Here is a 19,362-nt window from a genome sequence, read left to right on the forward strand (position 1 = left end):
TTTTAGAGACCAACGCAGTATGAACACCAGCAGCAAATGAACCTTCACACAATCCAAGAAACCCTAAGATAGGGTTTCAGTAAACAGATCTGATCTACTATGCCCAAGATCAAGCCGATCCAAAACCCTAGAACACCAGGGTATAACCTAAACACAAATAACAAAAAAATATCAGAATCGAACAGCGGAGATAACAGATCAGGAGCGATGCAGCTCTGATACCATGTAAAAATGGTACGAACAGTTTTATGCAAAACAATCAACAACAATAACACCAGAAATAGTGATAAAACGGTGACATAAAACTTTTATTATTTACCAACCCAGAAAAACACCCAACTACCCTTGATCTTACAAAATGTAAGATCTAAAATCAGTACAAGAACAATAGATCAACTGATGATAAATCAGTTGATCATAAGAAACGATACAACCAAACCAGACGAAGATCCACAGGATCTAATCAATACAGCAAACAACTAAAACAAGATCAATAGCAGATCTTCAAGATCAACAGCAGATCTTCAACATCCTCTCGATCTTCAACACAAACCCAGAGATATGAGCGAACAAGTGAAAGTAATGTGAGAGAGTACAGAATGATCTGGAAACCCTAGAAGCTGCCTTTTATATCATGAAAATATCAAGGTTTCTCTTTAGCCCCCAGCTTATAACCAATGTTAACCGGAGCCCATTGGAAAGACCACAACAGCCCCTATCAAACATATGAATTACATTTATGGCACAAAATCAGTTGCAACCACTTGCAACCACAAATATCTCCAACAGTAACAGGCCACCAGCCCAACGTGTGTATAAGCCCAACAAATAAATAAATAAAAGACCCACTGGATGAATTAAGAAGAATGAATTATAAAAGGCCCAATATATATCTGAATAATAATCAGCCCATTATAATTTAACAGTCAGGGAAAGTGGGCATATCAGCGGCGGTGGGGGACGCAGTGGAGGTTGATGTGTCTATGACAGGCATGTTGGCGACAGTGGAGGAGGTTAGGAGGCAACGTCAGTGGAGGCCGTTATATGAATACACTAACCGATTATACAAACCATGATGAAATAATAGATAACAAGTTTTTTTTACTTGAATCAATTAATTTTTTGAATAGTGCTAATGGTTATTGAACACAGGCTCATCCTAGCGGGTTCATGGACGGACCCATTTAATCTATTTGTACAGGAAATATAAAAATACATATTCTATTATCTATTTTTAATACTAAAAAGTAACAAAGATTAATAGTTTTTTTTTTTTTAAATTAATTTTCATTTTATTTATCTCTTATAAGTTGTAACTTGCGTTAGTTAGTATTACAGGAAAAAAAAAAAACAAAATACTGATTAAATTTGTTGTGTCAACAAACCCATATAAATTTTATTAAAAACAAAGATGTTTTCAAAATAAAATAGTTTTTGTATTGTAAACTATACCAAGTATCGGTACAATATCGAACTGGTACTGACAGAACTACTAAATCGGTATTGTACAGCGACAATCGATACACTGTTTGGGTTGTGCTTTTACTCATTTTCGATTTCTTTGGGTTGTGCTTTTACTCATTTTCGATTTCTTTATTTTCAGTACTAGTAAGAAATAATTATATTTATTAACATTCCAATATAAATTTCATCAAACGTGGTTGTATTCAAAATGAATATATTTTGGTACCATAATGAATCTAACTGATACTGACCGAACATTGTTACTGGTATCAATATTCACTTTTATGATTTTTAATCGATATAAAACGCATTATTGTTATATTTTATAGGTTGGATTTGCCAAACCCGATTAAGACATTTGAGGGTCAACTCTCACACAAACATTCACATACTTCTTGTTCCTATAAACCAAAAGTGAAACTTACACAATAGTTAAAGGACCATAAGGTAGCGTTCGTTTCATGGAATGGAATGGAATTAGGAAGTTTTTCTTTGTAAAATTGATGTTGGTTGGGGGAGGGAGGAATTTGAAATCCCATGAATTTCTTTAATCTATGAAATTTGTGACTATTTCAACATTCCATTCCATTCCTTCATTAGAGTGAAGGATTTCTAAGGAATGTTGAAATAGTCACAAATTTCATAGATTAAAGAAATTCATGGGATTTCAAATTCCTCCCTCCCCCAACCAACACCAATTTTACAAAGAAAAACTTCCTAATTCCATTCCATTCCATTCCATGAAACGAACGCTACCTAAATGTAACCACCTGCTCATGATTATAGTATTTGCCACCATAAACAAGATAAGATCAAGATGCAAGAAACACACACACACACACTCTGCAAAATCCCTTTGTCAGTATCCGTACTTTAAATCCCAAATTGGAACAACTAATCCACAATTAAACCCCCAAAATCATCCCCAACACCCAAATTCCCATTCAATTTCACCCCAAATCCCCCAATTTCTAGAGACAGAGAACTAATCTGACACCACCAATCACCACCACAATCATCACCAATCTGCAATTAAACAAAAACCCACATGGCGGAGACTAACGGCGGCTCAGCCGCACCACCGCCGCCGCCTCCACAACGGCGAGTTCCCGTTCCACCGATTGCTCTGCCACCGCAATCATCGTTCGAAACCCTGTTCACCGGCGGACAAATACCAGGGTTTAGTCCGGGACCCATGACTCTTGTTTCAAATTACTTCTCCGATCAATACCCAGATGTTGATTGCCGGTCGTTTTCGCAGCTTCTCGCCGGAGCTATGGCTTCCCCTGTTTCGAAAATTTCACCGGCGAGTGTTGTTGAGGGGACGGATGAGAAGAAATCAGGGGGTTTTAAGCAAAATCGGCCGGTGGATTTGGTGATTGCTCAATCCCCATCTGGGTTTATGTTTCCGAGTGTTTTTAGTCCTTCTGGGTTTCTTAATTCTCCTGGGTTTTTCTCACCTCTTCAGGTATTGTTTTTGGCTGTTTGTTGGGTGTTGAGTGTAAATTTATAAGCTTTTTTGGGTGTTGAATGTAAATTCATAATCTTTGTTGAGTGTTGAGTTCAAATTTATTGAGTGAGTGTTTGATTTGGGTTTTAGAAGTTTGTGATTGTTTTGTGTGTTTTTCAAGAAAAAGGGTGCCCTTTGACTTTTGGTGTTTAATGAACTCAATTGCAAGTTGCAACTTGAAATTGGACCTAAATTTGAGTGTTAGGTATAAATTTATAAGCTTTTTTTGGGTGTTGGATGTTGTAATGGTTGTATGAGTAAGTGTTTGAATTGGGTTTGTTGTAGAAGTTTGTGATAATTTTGTTTTGCAAGAAAAAGGGTGCCCTTTGACTTTTGAGGTCAAATGAACTTATTTGCAACTTGAAATTGGACCTGAATTTGAGATAGGTAGAGACATTTGTGCAACAATATTAAACATTACAACAAGCTTTGAAATTGGAAAATTGTTGGTGTTTAGATATGTTAGATAGCCCTATCAATTTATATGTTGTGACTTTTTCGGTTTGACCTTTGGTGTCAAATGAACTCATTTGCAACTTCAAATTGGAACTAAATTTTAGCTAGGTAGAGAGATTTGTGCCAAGCATATTAAACATTTGTTGGACATTTTTTGGTCTATAGATATGTAAGATGGTCTGTCAATTATATGTTTGACATTATTTGGTTTGACTTTTTTGGAACTTGAAGTTCAAGATTGTGTTTTTGGAACCAAAAAAGGTGTTCTTATTTGTTTGAATTTTTGCAGAGTCCATTTGGGATGTCTCACCAGCAGGCATTGGCTCATGTTACCGCTCAGGCTGCATTGTCTCAATCTTATTTCAATCCTGTTCAACCCGAAAACGGATCATCTGCGACAATAGTATCCGAGGGGGAATCGTATATGGTCAATGCAGTCAATGCGAACCCAGAGATTGAGGATTCACAAGTAGGATCGCCAGATGGGTTTCCGGGATCTCAATCCGACGTTACGGAACCTCAACAAGTCGTTTCTGTATCGGCTGATACCAAAGACGGTTACAATTGGAGGAAGTACGGGCAGAAGCAGGTGAAAGCGAGCGAGCATCCTCGAAGCTATTATAAATGCACGCACCCTAACTGCCCGGTGAAGAAGAAGGTTGGGCAGTCGCTTGATGGTCATATAACCGACATTGTGTATAAAGGTCAACACAATCACGAGCCACCTCAACCTGGCAAACGAGGTAAAGAGGGTGCTGATGCGAACAAACAGAACAATTCTCAGTTTGTAAAACGTGTAGCAGAAGAACCGGTGGTGGATCAAGGATCTAACCACATGATTAGAACAGATCAAGGATCTAATCAGATGATGAGAACTGATCAAGGTTCTAATCAGTTGATGAGAATAGATGAGCCAGATGATGAACCGAATCCGAAAAGAAGGTACGTTGAATATCATTGAACATATGTTGATGCAGGACAAAAATACAGATTGTTAAACATGTGTAATTATAGAAAAGAGTTAATTGCCATTTTCGTCTTTGTGGTTTGTCCAATTATGCCAGTCCAGGCAATTTCCGTCCCGACATTCTCGAAAGATGCCAGTTCCATCCAAAAAACTAACGTATGTTAAAACCTACTGTTTAATGAGCGGTAAAACCGTCATTTTTCTTTATTCTCCCCTTTTAAACCCTATTAATAGGGTTTAAGAAAAAAAAGAAAAATGATGTTTTTACCGTTCATTAAATGGCATGTTTCAAGAATGTTAGGGACGGAAATGGTACAAATTTGAAGTTTGGGCTGGACTAGCATAATTGGATAAACCATAGGGACGGAAATGACAGTTAACTCTATAGAAAAAATAAATTGGGAGTTAATACTCACACATCCCTCCTCTCTCTCTCTCTCTCTCTAGACATACTATAGTTGTCAATAGCGGCTATAGCGACCGCTGTAGCGCGCTATGTAGCGAAGTGACCAAGTGTCGCTATTTGGGTCATAGCGGCCAATGGCGTGAATAGGGACAGTTAGTTTTTTTTTTTTTCTTTTTGATGTAAATAGCATTTAGATATAGCTATAGAATAGCTGGATTTATAGGTTTTTGTTAGATATACATGTAAAATAGCATATATACCAAGGTATTTTGATATAATATACATATAAAAATTTTCAAAATTCTTTTTCTAGTGTATCGCTATATATAAAATAGCGGTCGCTATGTAGCATATAGGTCCCTTGTCGCTATTTGGCGCTATTCGCTATTAACAACTATGACACATACATAGATATATAGAGAGAGAGATAGAGTGAGAAGGGTGTGTGAATAAGATGTAGGGACGTGGGAATAGTGGGAGCCAAAAAATTTGATGTATATATATATACTTTTTAGGCGTGCAAAGTTCCTTTTTATATAGGACACAATGACGAGCTAGTTGTATATCTATGATAAATTTGACTTTTTGCACATCGGTTGATGTAATTTGCTCATGGGTTGCAGGAATACAGAGGTCGGGCCTGTGTCCGTGCCTGTGGACTCGACTTCAGCTCACAAGATGGTCTCTGAGCCGAAAATCGTAGTGCAAACACGAAGTGAGGTTGATCTTTTGGATGATGGATTCAAGTGGCGAAAATACGGGCAGAAAGTGGTCAAGGGGAATACTAATCCAAGGTAATCTTTATGTCATCAACTTTAGAAATTTATTTTCATGGTTTCGTCATATTTAAAAGAGTAAAGTACACGGATGGTCCTGTGGTTTACCAAAATCTTGGATTTGGTCCTTAGCCTTTCAAAATTACATGAATGGTCCCTGTGGTTTGCACTTTGTAACGGATTTAGTCCCTAGCCAACAAGTCTAAAGGTTTCAGCATATCCAAGTTAGGGACTAAATGCGTTACAAAGTGCAAATCACAGGGACCATTCATGTGACTTATGGCAAAGTTGGGGACTAAATGCGTACCAAAGTACAAACCACCAGGACCATATGTGTACTTTTGAAAAATAGGGACTAAATTCAAAATTTTGGTAAACTACAGGGACCACCCGTATACTATATTTAAAAGGGTTCTGTTCACTTATATGAAGTTTTGAACCGTGCAGGAGTTACTATAAATGCACATATGCGGGATGCAACGTGCGAAAGCATGTAGAAAGAGCTCCATCGGATCCGAAATCTGTGGTAACAACATATGAAGGGAAACATAATCATGATATTCCGGTAGCAAGGCATCGAGGCTACAATAACAACAACAACGGTGGTGGGCAAATGGGGAAATCTACAAGACCAGCACAGCGCAAAGACACCAATTTAGGAAACAACGAAAGACCCGTTCTTTTGCAAATGAAAGAAGAGGAAATAATCGCGTAAATGGTGTGTTGTGAATGTGGTAATGTAAAAGATCCGTTTTGAAGCTTATATTGTTGCTAACAGATGTTCCAGTTTGCTTCCATATATATATATATTATATATTTTTTTTAATATTGTTTGATTGTTTTATTGAAGATACATATGTACAATATGTACAGGTGAACCTTGCTTTATTTTTTTTTGTACACAGAGCGAGGTTTGTACCTCATATGTCTTGTAGTTTTAGGCGTGAATCTTGAGTCTTGGCGCTGGTATGGGTCTAAAGTGCGAATCTTGAATCTTTAAACGTTATTGGGTATTATCTTGATCTGATACTGGACGCATTATACCCGCTTGCGGTGTACACATATAATGTATATATGTGTGGGCGCTCGCCCGGGGGGGGGGGGTGAAATGGTACTAACTTTAACGTTATTTTACTAATTTCGTGAAAATAACGTTAAAAGCGGCGGATGGTTAATCATGCATCATGTGGTGCCGTTGATAGCTGAAAGACACGGGGGTACATGCACCAATCATTCTCTATCCCGATTGTTTAAGTGTTATGTGTCTTAGGTCCAAGGCTTGATACAAAACTACAATCGAGCCGGGGTCTCACTGGAAGCAACATCTCTATTCCTACGGGGTAAATGTAAGGCTGTCTACACTCTACATCTACCTTTCTCAGACCCTATTTTAGTTTTGCTATTGGTGGGAATTACTGAGTATGATGATGATGATGATATCGGACACATTGGGATGGGAAAATGAAGTTCACATAGTAGGAACAAAATCTTTTTCAACAAGATATATTAAAGTAGTTTGACATTATTGTATCCACATTATTAACTATTTATTGTTATATATGATTTGTGATCTGGTGAGCAAATTATTACTTCTGGTGGGGTCTAAATGTATAAAGAGTCAACCTCTTCATATAATGCATGTAAATTAAAGGTTGATTATCTGTTTAAAAATCATAACTTTTCGACTAAAGGGTGGTCCAAGTAGAATTTTTGTTGAACTACAAATCGATGACAAATTTTAGGGTATTAAAATATGAAGAGGTATGGTCTCAATTCTTTGCTCACATGGCAAGGACCACACCACTTTTTCATCCTACATGGCGCCTACATCAGCAATGTAATCCAGAAACTTCTAGAAGCTTCTGGAAGACATCAAGGTGGCACCAAAGATGCTCCGTCTGACAAGAAGGACAACACGTGTCACCAGTCATTGAGCGCCATGTAGGCCTGCAACAAATCAAGGAGCAGACCGACAACGCCAGTACGACGTCTCCAGAATGAGCAAATGTAAGCGCGCCACGTGTACCACTACACTGGTCATGGCAGAGGAGACCAAGAGGATATTCCCCTTGGTCGGACAGCTGGCGCGCAACCACAGCTGGCACAGCTGCTCCTCCCTCCTTCACCCTCCGGCTATAAATAGGACCCTTCATTCAGGTTGAATCATCTTACTCTCCATACTCACACACTCAACACACACTGTTTATTCTCCCTCAGAACAGTACTTATTCTCACGCCGGAGCCTGGTTAAGAGGGAAACCCCCATATTCCCCTCTTAACGAGACTAACGGTGTTGCTGTTTTGCAGGATCCAGGTCATTTTCACAAATAAGAAAGGAGATTGAACCCACAGAAGAAACAACCCCACAGATTAACCTCAGCATTATTCTGTGTTTCATCAAAATAAAATAACTTATGTTAAAGAATTAACGACAATTTAGGGTAAAATTACAAGAAAATGGCATCATTTGTATTAAAGAATAAGGAAAATAGAGGCATTTATTAGCCACTCTATACGTGTAATTTTAGTGGGTATGATTGTTACTAATGTATTCATCCCTTGTGGTCTATATTTGGTAGATAAAGGTAATGAAGGCTAGTTCTCCCAGACCTTAGGTCAAGAGTTCGAGCGAGAGCCACCCTAGGTTTTAGTCCACCGTTACGCCAGAGAGATTCTCTCTTGTGGCAGCGTAAGCCCATGCCACTGGCAGCGGGTGGTATGGTTTCCCGGGGAATGTCGTTAGCCAAACTCTGACGCCAGCGTGGGCCCGGTTAAGACAACATAGGTATGGTTTCCCGGGAACGCCGTTAGCCAAACTTTGACACCAGCGTGGGCCCGGTTAAGACAACATAGTCTGACCGGAGTGGAGTTAGGGCCCTCTGTTTAAGAGGGTGTCTCTCTTTTATGCTCCCATAAATCCAACCGTTATATGCTCATTTTAAGTTGGTTCCTTTTGTAGCCATTTGTTTTTTATTTAGTTGTCCCAAATTTGTTTGGTATGGAATTCTTGGATGAACTTTAGGATCCTTTTGTATTGAATTTGGACTTAGAAAACTCGAAATTTAAACCAAACCAAATTCGAGCTTCAATTTTGAATCCAAATTTCCAATTCGAAATAGCAATCAATTCAGATTCAAGTTCAAATTTCAAATCGAACTCGAAATTGTGATTTTCAGTTCTAACCAATTGAATATGCGAAATCATATTAAATATAAGGGTAACAATTCAAATAGGGAGAAAAGCTTAGATACAATGATAAAATAGGTTTGACATAAAGATCTTTGACATGATTGTATGTCTCATCAATGTTGAGTGTAATCACCTCTTATGTGGAGAGAAAAGGTCTAAAAGTCTGCCGGAACCTATGTATTATATTCAATCATAAAATCATGTCTCATAAGTCGGGCAGTCGATACACATTACTCGCCACTTTTTGGGCATGCCCGTTTATGACCCTATGTTGTAAAAAAGCCATTACTCGAAACTAAATTTTAAACTCACTTGAAAAATGACTTGAAATATCAAATATTTACCTATATTTATCATAATTCAACCATTTTAATAATTTCAAATTTCTAACAATTCATCATGTTAACATACCGGGTATCTATCTGGGTAAACGGATTCATGTAATCGGACCTAATACCATACAGCCATACCCATTTCAAGCCCACGATCTAGGCCTAAATGACATTTGTACACATATATTCTAATAGGAGAATTAGGGCTGCTAAAGTGTCATGTTTGCGGGTTGGTGTGTCAAACTCGACACGACCCCGAACACGACTTGTGTATTTGTGGGTTGATATGAAGACATACCCGTTTAACATGAAGAAAGAATTTTATGTACTTTTTCATAATTATACTTGTCTCAAATTATTTGAAGCGATTATGTTTAAAATATAGCATTTTATTTTTTGAGTTTTTATACTTTGGCATAAAAAATACCCGAATAGTTTAAGTTATTACACACACACATTTTTTAAGAACGCTTAAAAAATAAATAAGTTAAACAAGTCAACCTGCAAACCCACCATGTTGACACGAGCACCAATAGTTTAGCTAAACGTGTTCACGGGGTTGACCCGAAACTGACCCCCGTTTAGACTAAAGCCAAACCTATGACCATGTTAGGTTCATGCCGTGTCAGTCTGTCAGAAATTCATGCCATTAGGAGATCTTAGCTTATGATCTTTTGTTGTTTATATGACCCATCAAGAGAACTGGATCCAAATGATAAACCCTTTGCAACTTGATGTGACAGACAAACACAGCAGGGTGATGGTACACATGGGCGTAGGATAATAGGGGCGGGAGGGGGCGGCCGACCCCCCGAACTTTTCATTCAATAGTGGAGAGTATGTAGTTTTCATATAGAAATTTTTGGGTATATACGTTTTTGACCCCCTGGTTTATAGAAATATTTTGGTATATACGTTTTTGACCCCCCCGGTCGGAAATCTCTAGCTTCGCCACTGATGGTACATTTTAAAGTTAAGTTGTTTGGTTAGGTTAGCAGTTGGAAAAGTAACTGCAGCAGCAGAACATGTCCTGTCTTGACAAAACCAGTGTAATGAGGATGCCAATGTTTGTACAACTTATAGTAGTTGACTCCATATCAAGTTTCCTTCTCTAACTCTAAGCTCAGGAGATAATAAACTCAACTTGTTTACACTTAATCCCTGCACAATGGCCAACAACAACATGCATGTATCATGAATCCTCATCAACTGCTACTCTGCTACTAGCCTCGGTATTTCACCGCGATTCACAAAGTCAATCTTGTTTAATCTCAAACAGCAAAGAACTTTCTCTGGCAATTCTTCTGGCTTCTGAGCCTGTTTTTTTTTTTTTTTTTCCAAATCATTTTGTTCTTGTTTTAAAGAATAAAGATGATGGTGATTAATAGCCGTAAATAAGGGAAAATCACGAAAATGACCATTGACCTAGCCAATTCGCGAAAATCTGAGGCGTCTAAGCCCAGATGCCTCGGATGTTCATTTTCGCGAATGAGCTTGGTCACTGGTCATTTTAATGATTTTTCCCGTAAATAATGCGACATGTTGGCATGTAGCATTATTTACGGCTATTAGTGATGATACTTAATTACAATGTACCTGAATGGTTAGGCCAAGATTCATTATCCCGTCTTTAAGGCGTTCACGAAATGCATCTAGTCCCTTTCTTGCTATGTAACTAAAACGATGAATGTCCAGGTCAATTTCAAAGTAATTTGAACCCTGTGTTTAAATAATAATAAAAGCATGTTACATTTTACTTGATTAAACATGACTTTGAGAATGCAAAGGCGGGTACCCGATAGAAGTTGTGTTGAGGGCGCGAAAGGACCGGTTTCTCATTGTACGTGTGCAAAAGCTTCCTCTCTGTGCTGCTCGAAAGAAGATCATCCGGGTTCACCACACCCACCATTATCTTTAACCTTTCTCTGAAAGCTACCACATTTTCTTTTCTGAAACCTTTCACCTTTTCCATTTTGTCCTCCACTAAACTCTAAACACAATACTCAATTTCATTAATAAATATAGAGCGGGCGAACCCTTTCTTTTTTTTTTATTTTTCTAAAATAATCCACTTCACCTCGATCTCATTTTGGTCAGAACCCGTTTAGACATGGACCAAATCGATATATTATATTAAAAACGACCCGTTCTAACCCATTACTTGACCTGACCCACCCATTTTGCCATGGTTTGGTTATAGGCTCATGATGTCACATTTGTCAGTGTCGTAGCTAGGCATTGATTTGATCAGTCACGATTACATAAACTATGTTTGTGTGCATTTTAGTACCTTAATGCTCTCCTGAAACTGTAGAGGGATGTCTTTCTGGTACGTTTCCGAGAGTTTAAAGTATAATACGAGGCTCACACCTTCACCGTCGCTGTCACTAAGGAACATTTGAGCAGCATAACCAGGTAACTGTAACAACCACATATACATAACATTAAAGTTTACATTATGCAATGTCTCAATAGTCAAGACTTCTCTTAAATCAAGTCACCTTTTAAATAATAAATAAAAATCCAAACCTGAATATTGACAATGAGAAGAGGTGGCAATTTCTCATCACCTTTTAACGAAGGAAGCTCGATGTATTTCGCAATGTGGTTGATTTTTTTCGTGCACGCAAACAGATCTACACCAAATGGAATGTATGGGGAATAACTTGGAGCAGGTTTTTTCGACTTATCTCTGCACATATGACACTTGATCAGGTTATAGTTACATAAAAAAATTAATTCAATCTAAAATACATATTTAAGTTCTAAAATAAACTTTCAACAATTTAATTTAATGCATTAAAAAACCGGGGTCTGAAAAGACACAGCCGGCCCAAGACTGGCCTTGGGCCGAGTGGCGCCTCTCTAAAATGATTAATTTTTGAAAAGGGAATTTGAGATGGGATACCTTAAATAGTTTTCACTTCTGAGAGTGAAACTTGACGGGTCAATAGCAGACCAACATCCACGAGTCGGCTTCTCATCCGTACAACATGGAATCAAGAATCCTGCTCCGGGTCGGTAAAAAAACTTTTCTGTAGCACCTGCATTTCATTTCACATATTTAGACATTAAGTTTTCTTCAAACCCGAAGCCACAAGAGTAATGTTTTATACGTACGGGTTCCATTGAGATCCTCTTCGGCTCTCTTCACTGCAAGCTTAATAACAGTGGGCTTTCTTGTCTGATTCTGTGAGCCTGAATTTGATGTGTTAGTGATTTTATCATTGAAACTAGCAGAATGAAACAAGTGGGGCCCACCAGGCTTCAAGATCCGGGCTGGATTTTTATCACCGTTGTAGCTACTATAACTACGTCTGAACTTGTTTGATGGGCTTAAATCACCATCATGTTCATGGGAACTAAGATCATTCTCCAAATTTGGATCATCGTCTTTAACCAACGAAACAAAGTAGACATGAATACAATTAGTTATGCAATATTTCACTTTTAAAGTTGGTCAGACGGGTTGGGTAACAGGTCAAACGAGTAATTTCTAGTAAGGCTCAAAACTTGTTGACCCATTTTTTAAATTTTATAGATAAAATGTGTATTAAGTATGATTACAAAACCTTTGTTATTATTTTAAGATTCTAACTTTCTTGAATAAGTTAATTTAAAACCATTACAAAAACTGTATTATACTATTATTAATATAATAAGCACACGGGTTGTAAATATTTGAAAAAAAAAGTATTCACAAGAAGTCGTTACCTCCATGCATGCTGGCAAAGCTATCATCTGAATCAGAATCTTCAATGCTGCTGACAGAATCAAACCATCGTTCGTCGACTGCATGAAGACGACAATGCTCGTGTCATTCTAATTGGTAACGCATTGTTTTATGTAGAGGTGGAAATTTTGACTCGTTTACTTATTAGTGGACCGATTCAGGTAATGTTTTTGTCTAACGGGTCAAAACAGGTTAAATTAAAAAAAGTAGCTTAAAAGGAAATGGGTGCACACATCAAGCGGTTTAAAAGTCACCCAAAGTATATAAACGTCAGATTATTATTAAATAAAATATCTTTATAATAAATTAATAATAATAATAAGTTGTAGACTAAGTATTTAAAAAAAAATTGGACAAAGTGTTAAGGTGTAACTCCCGGGATGTAGAGAAAGTAACTCTTTTGACCCGTTACCCAACCCTTCTACATTGATCCGTAAAGTAAGTATTGCGTGAGACAAGGTGAAAATTCTAAAAATGTACCGTTTGAATCAATCTGACTGCTATGTAAATCCATCTGAGTGGGTTCATGAGTACATTTAGAAGATACTGACTCCCTACAAGTGGTGGTTGTGTCAACATTCTCAGTAACCGCAGCCGAGTCTCCTGAATCGCTGTTCTTCTTCTTCTTCTTCTTGAGTTTGTCGTGCCTATGTTTCTTTTTGCTACGATAACGCGGCAGTTTCATTGGCTTGATTGTTTTTACTGGGCTTGAAGCACAACCACCCATTTTTCCTGTTTTACGTTAATGCAAGTCCCTGTTAAAACAACCAGAAAACGTTTGATCTATTTATCACAAAAATATGGCCGATGGATGTGCAAGAACAATGACTATTTTACAATGATAAAATCATAATTCATATATAATAAATAATTTATAAGATGAGGAACTTACCTTAGCAAGCTTCAAGATATTCCAACAAAGCCAGTATCATGATTCTTCATGCGAGAATTCTGCGATGAACAAGTTGAAATTTTATATTTCAAGATAACTTATTGGCATAGAAAAGAATCAACAATCTATGAGAAACCACAAATCCATTTAATGAAACTTAAAGTGTGTAAATGAACTCATTTTAATGAAAATGAAATAAAAAATGTATGATAAGATGGAACATAGATCAAGACAATAAAGCCACGTGGTTCCAAACAAAAAGGCGAATACGAAGGAGTGATTGGGGCTTTTTGAACCATCAAACTTCACTTTTCAAGATACCAAAACACAAGCTACAGCTTGCAAGAACAAACACAATGTGAATACAAAAAGTAACTAATCTCCATTAGTAATATTTTGTGGAGAATCTCTAGTTCTTGTAAAGCCATGCTCTTTTGTGCTTTTGCAAACATTATTCTTTAGTAAATTCCCCCCCCCCCCAAAAAAAAAAAAAAAAAATTCTAGCTATAGTTTGCAAGAATCAATGACATGGGGCGTGTTCAATACAACATACTTATGCGTAGCGCTGACCGAGAGAAAGAAAGAGAGTTGGATTAGGCGGTTATGTACCAAACTTAAATCAATACGCATATGTCTTTATACAATTCATACAGTTCTCTACTTAAAACCGTAAAATATTTCTCTTATTCACCGCAACACAAATGGCTAATTCTTTTACTATGAAGATGATATAATAGTGACAAAATTCAAAAAAGATGATAAAAATAACTATTTCTTATGCTCCATGCATTCACATGATTTATTTGTCATCCTCATGAATTCCAAATACATAACACCAAATAACATTAAAGTCATTAATATCTCATATGGGTACATAGAGAAACTTCTCAAAAAGGTACAATAATCACTTCCAATGCGACTCATAAATAGTTGAGATTTTGGAATCCCTGACAAAAAGAAGAAATATATGCCTTTTTATACATCCTAAAATTGTATCTTCCCATGAAAACAAAGAAACAGCTTCAACAAATCAAATCAAACACCCCCCCCCCCCCCCCCCCAAAAAAAAAAAAAAAAACACTAAGAAGATAATTTTAATAAGTTGGGGTAAATAATGTATATAGTTTTAAATAACTGAATTAGATCATGCAAACCATAACATGCAAATAACCAAATTAACCGAATCATAACCGAATTTATCGAACATAACTTACAATTTCCTCTCTCTATAGCTCAAATAAAAATTATTATATGAGAAAATAATTTCAGAATTTTGGGTAAGATAATATATATAATTAAAAATAACCAAATTAGATCATGCAAACCAAAACATGCAAATAACTGAATTAACCGAACAATAACCGAATTAACCGAAAATAACTTACAATTTCCTCTCTTTATAGCTAAAAAAACTGAGAAAATAATTTCAGAAATTTAGGGAAGATAATGTATATAATTAAAAATAACCAGATTAGATCATGCAAACCAGAACATGCAAATAACCGAATTAACCGAACATAAATTCAGAAATTTAGGGAAGATAATGTATATAATTTAAAATAACCAAAGTAGATCATGCAAGCCAGAACATGTAAATTAACCGAATTAACTGAAGAGTAACCGAATTAACCGAACAGAACTTACAATATCCTCTCTCTCTCTCTCTGTAGCTCAATATGTTTGACAAATTGAAGAACCCACCATGGAGGAGAGGGGAGGAAGGTGGGTCCGAATGCTGTCGGATCAGGGTTCAATAATCCAGCAACCAAACCTGTTGATTAATTTTGTTGTTGTTGTTGTTGTTTCTCAAACCGATGGAAAGTTTGGGGATTTTTGAATTTATAGGAATGATGTGTAAGAAGGTGTGTTTGAGAAGGTGTTTTGAATTCAAACCCCTGTTTTTTTTCCTAAAAACATGATGATCCTAACCTCTAATTTTGTTATGTTTTCACATTGATAAATGATCATGGTTTGTTTTGTGCACTTTCATGGTTGAATACGACTCCAAACGAGTGGGGGGGGGGGGATATTCCACGGTACTCCCAACCGCCGAGGTGATCCCACCTCGCAGACCGCCACCCAGCAAGCCTGAGTCTGGGGGTAAATCCGCTACCGTAGGGGCATTGGGAACGAGCAAGACTCGAACCCGCCACCTCCGGGTTAGAACGAGGTTCACGTGTGTTTCCATAAGAGAGATTCTCTAAGGGTGAGAGGGGCACTCCTCTCTTAGGGGAGTGACCTTCACACCCAATCAGCATGCGTCACGTCAACTCCCCTCTCAACTTCCTTCACACCCTCAATTTGATGGCGACACTCCTCTTTTGGGGGACTTGTTTTTTTTCTTACACACACCCAATCAGCACGTGTCACATCAACTCCCCCCTTAACTCCCTTCACACCCTCAATTTGATGGCGACACTCCTCTCTTGGGGGACTTGTTTTTTTTTTTTTTTTTTTAATTTGTTGTAATTATGCATGTTTATAAATTAAACAAATATTAATAAAAAATAAATAAAATTTAATAAAAGACATTTCATTAAATTAAAAATAAAAATTACACTCAAACTAGAAAAATAAAAAAACAAACTACTCGTCGTCCGAATTCACTTCAAGGTGAGGTAGATCTAAACGTCCAAGATGCTCAACGAGATCGTGTTTTAGTCTCCAATGCGTTTCTTCATCAATGAGCTCGCTAAAAGCTGTATCATCGAAGACAGGTTCATCGAAGACAGGTTCAACTGGAGGATCTTGAATGTGTACCGGTGCTATCGCCCTTCCGTCGTCTTTTATAATCATGTTATGTAAAATAATGCACGTATACACGATGGACCGTATCTTTTTCACCGTTTTGGAACGCATTGGACGATTTAGTATTCCCCACTTCGCCTTTAACACACCAAATGCCCGTTCCACATCTTTTCTTGCGGCCTCGTGTTGCCTCTTGAACTTTTTTTCATTCGTGATGTGAGGATATGGAAAAGACTTCACAAACATGGACCAGCTAGGGTAGATCCCATCAGTAAGATAATACCCGCGTTTGTATAAGTGGTCGTTCACCTGAAATGGACAATTTGGCGCCGTTCCGTTTCGTTGAGTAAGAAATAACGGAGATTGTTGGAGCACGTTGATGTCGTTTTGTGAACCCGCGGGCCACAAAAAGCATGCCAAACCCACAAATCTTGAGACGCCACCGCCTCTAACATAACTGTCGGGTATTGATGATCGCCTCTCATATATTGTCCATGCAATTCTGTGGGGCACATTCTCCAGACGAAGTGTGTACAATCCAGACTACCCAACATACCAGGTAGGTGATGTCTCTCCTCATGAGCCTCATACAATAGCGCAACGTCGTGGCTCGTTGGTCTACGTAAGAATTCACCGGCATACATTCTACAGACCGTCTGGCAGAAATAATCAAGACACTCACGAGAGGTCCTTTCAACCATATTTAAATACTCGTCGTTTTCGTCTGGTGGGTTACCGGTTGCAAGTAGTTTAATCGTAGAAGTAATCTTTTGCAACGCCGTGAAACTTTTCTTCATTCTCCCGTCCAAGCCCTCTTGAAACCACTCGTTATTCGCTTCCACGTCACTAACAATTTTTAGGAACAAAAACTTGGACATACGAAACCTCTGACGAAAAATATCGGCATTAAATTTTGGATTATCGACAAAATAATCGGCCATGAGTGTTTCGTGGTCTCCCACACGATCTCGACGGACAACTTTTTTTTACTAGACGATGCCGTGTATAGTAGCTCCGCTTGTTGGATGAGATTTTGGAAGAAAATTAAACTACTATCGCTTGACGATGAATCTTCATCGTCGGGAAAGTCGGGCAAGGGAGAAAAAAACGGGAACTTGGAATCCATTTTTTTTAAAGATTGGTTAAAAAAATTAGATGAGTTGAATGGGTGAGAGTTGTTTTGGGTTTGAAAAATAAATAGATTGAAGTGGTAGTATTTATAGGATTTAGGAAAATTTTTTTTAATATATAACGGCTATATAGCCGTTTGAAAATTGAATCCCCTCATCGGTGAACACCCACCGCTCCCATTCCCCGATTAGCTTCCCCGAGGGGTCGGCGGCGGTGTTCCCGCTCGGGGACTTCGCTCACCGCACCCCTCCCCGCTAAGTGCCCCGGACACCCTAATAACTAATATTTGAATGGGGATTTCCCAATTAATGTTTTTTTTTTCATATAAAGTGTTAGGTGTCAGCGAGGCTAACCCAATTGGTAGATGCATATGCCTCTTAGAAAAGAGATTCCAGACGGATAAAAGGTGAATAATTTAGAATTATTGGTGTAATAGAGTAGAAGCAAACATTGTCATTCAAATAAATAAATAAATAAATAAAGTGTTAGATATTTTTTAGGGGGTGTTTGGTGTTGCGTTTTCAAAATAGATTATGCGTTTTCAAAATGGCGTTTTGAAAAAGCATGTAGGTACATGCTTCTCCAAAACTGTGTTTTGGAGACAGATAATCACTTTTTCATCCAAGCACTTTTTTAGATTATTTATGTTTTACAAACGCAATAATCAAATAATCACTTCAAAACGTAATCCAAACACCCTCTTAGTGTAATTTGATTGACTTGTTGACCAAAGTCACTTGTAATACACATCAAACAAGTTAGGAGGTGCTGAAGTGCACGCTTGTTTGATTTTATTACAACTTATTCAGGAACCTTATAAGCAATGGGGTTTAAGGGGGCAACGCCCTTGAGCGCAGGGTCTAAATCATGAAACAATTTGAATTATAATAGATGAACGAACAAGAAATTTGGTTCGATTAGTTAAATGAACGAACATGAACAGAGGTCTCGTTCGTTCAATTGTGTTCGTGAACGTTCGGTAAAGTGTTCGTGAACATTCATTTATTTGCGTTCGTTTATGTTCGTATTTTTGTGTTTTAATTAAATATTTTTGTACTTTCATATATTGTATCTGTACTTTTTTATATTATTAAACTTCTATTTATTTTATTACCCTAACAATCAAACTTGGAAACCCTGTTTCACCTTGTTTATGTACCTTTTCTCTTTCCTTTCTCATTATTTACATCGACGAATATGATCGACATCTGTCTCACAATAAGGGATTCAAGTTCCAGTGCTACTCTCTAGGGCCATCCACATTTACCTTCGTTGCGTTAGCTAAATTTATTTGTGTTCGTGAACCGTTCGTGAACACGCTCATTTCCTTAATGAACGAACACAGACATAAAATCTCATTCGGTAAGTGTTCATAAACCGTTCATAAACACATTTATTATTATTATATATATTAAAAATAGAAACTAAAGAATAGTAATTTTAATATTATAATAATATATAGTTTTTTTTATACTTTTATTATTTTAATATTATAATAATAGTTATTTCCTTTATTTTTTTAACTTTAATCATTTTTTAATATCACGAGTTGGGATGAGTTTGGTGTCAACCGGTATCGAGTCAATACTAGTATCGAAAATACTGGTATAGTCCTGTTCAGTATCGGTACATTATATTATATATATTATTATATATATACAATTGAGGTATGTTCTTGTCTACAGTAGCCAGAGAAGACCCCTTTTTTAATATATTTACATTTGTGCCACTGTTTGATTTTCTTTTGACCATTCACAA

General features: G+C 37.3%; 2 protein-coding genes across 7 annotated transcripts; one reads left to right on the plus strand and one right to left on the minus strand.

Moving 5' to 3' along the window:
• The first annotated feature begins 2,257 nt into the window (after nt 1-2,257).
• On the plus strand, nt 2,258-6,428 carry LOC110912297 (probable WRKY transcription factor 4). Its single transcript, XM_022156990.2, has 4 exons — nt 2,258-2,932; nt 3,720-4,372; nt 5,427-5,597; nt 6,027-6,428. The coding sequence occupies exons 1-4, from the start codon at nt 2,513-2,515 to the stop codon at nt 6,292-6,294; spliced, it is 1,512 nt and encodes a 503-aa protein (XP_022012682.1). The 5' UTR covers nt 2,258-2,512; the 3' UTR covers nt 6,295-6,428.
• Nucleotides 6,429-9,968: 3,540 nt separating this feature from the next.
• LOC110912296 lies at nt 9,969-15,651 on the minus strand. Of its 6 annotated transcripts, none has more exons than XM_022156985.2 (11): nt 15,370-15,651; nt 13,726-13,784; nt 13,314-13,588; nt 12,815-12,892; nt 12,221-12,493; nt 12,009-12,144; nt 11,630-11,792; nt 11,391-11,519; nt 10,896-11,090; nt 10,697-10,819; nt 10,136-10,417 (listed from the first exon to the last, which is right to left on the minus strand). In XM_022156985.2, the coding sequence occupies exons 3-11, from the start codon at nt 13,558-13,560 to the stop codon at nt 10,313-10,315; spliced, it is 1,449 nt and encodes a 482-aa protein (XP_022012677.1). In that variant the 5' UTR covers nt 13,561-13,588; nt 13,726-13,784; nt 15,370-15,651; the 3' UTR covers nt 10,136-10,312. The 6 variants fall into 6 exon arrangements, with proteins under 6 accessions (XP_022012681.1, XP_022012678.1, XP_022012677.1 ...); XM_035984819.1 differs by lacking the exon at nt 15,370-15,651 and having other exon boundaries at nt 12,221-12,298; nt 12,362-12,493; nt 13,726-14,015; XM_022156989.2 differs by lacking the exon at nt 15,370-15,651 and having other exon boundaries at nt 9,969-10,261; nt 10,697-10,775; nt 13,726-14,011.
• Nucleotides 15,652-19,362: the final 3,711 nt, after the last annotated feature.

The sequence above is a fragment of the Helianthus annuus genome, chromosome 15 (assembly GCF_002127325.2).
Source record: "Helianthus annuus cultivar XRQ/B chromosome 15, HanXRQr2.0-SUNRISE, whole genome shotgun sequence".
Taxonomy (NCBI): domain Eukaryota; kingdom Viridiplantae; phylum Streptophyta; class Magnoliopsida; order Asterales; family Asteraceae; genus Helianthus; species Helianthus annuus.

Coding starts and splice junctions, on each gene's coding strand:
- LOC110912296 (XM_022156985.2), bottom strand. CDS start 13,560: ATGGGTGGTTGTGCTTCAAGCCCAGTAAAAACAATCAAGCCAATGAAA. Junction 12,893..13,313: donor CAGTCAGATTGATTCAAACG/GTACATTTTTAG, acceptor GTCTTCATGCAG/TCGACGAACGATGGTTTGAT. Junction 11,793..12,008: donor AGAAGTGAAAACTATTTAAG/GTATCCCATCTC, acceptor TCATATGTGCAG/AGATAAGTCGAAAAAACCTG.
- LOC110912297 (XM_022156990.2), top strand. CDS start 2,513: ATGGCGGAGACTAACGGCGGCTCAGCCGCACCACCGCCGCCGCCTCCA. Junction 2,933..3,719: donor GGTTTTTCTCACCTCTTCAG/GTATTGTTTTTG, acceptor GAATTTTTGCAG/AGTCCATTTGGGATGTCTCA. Junction 4,373..5,426: donor GAACCGAATCCGAAAAGAAG/GTACGTTGAATA, acceptor CATGGGTTGCAG/GAATACAGAGGTCGGGCCTG.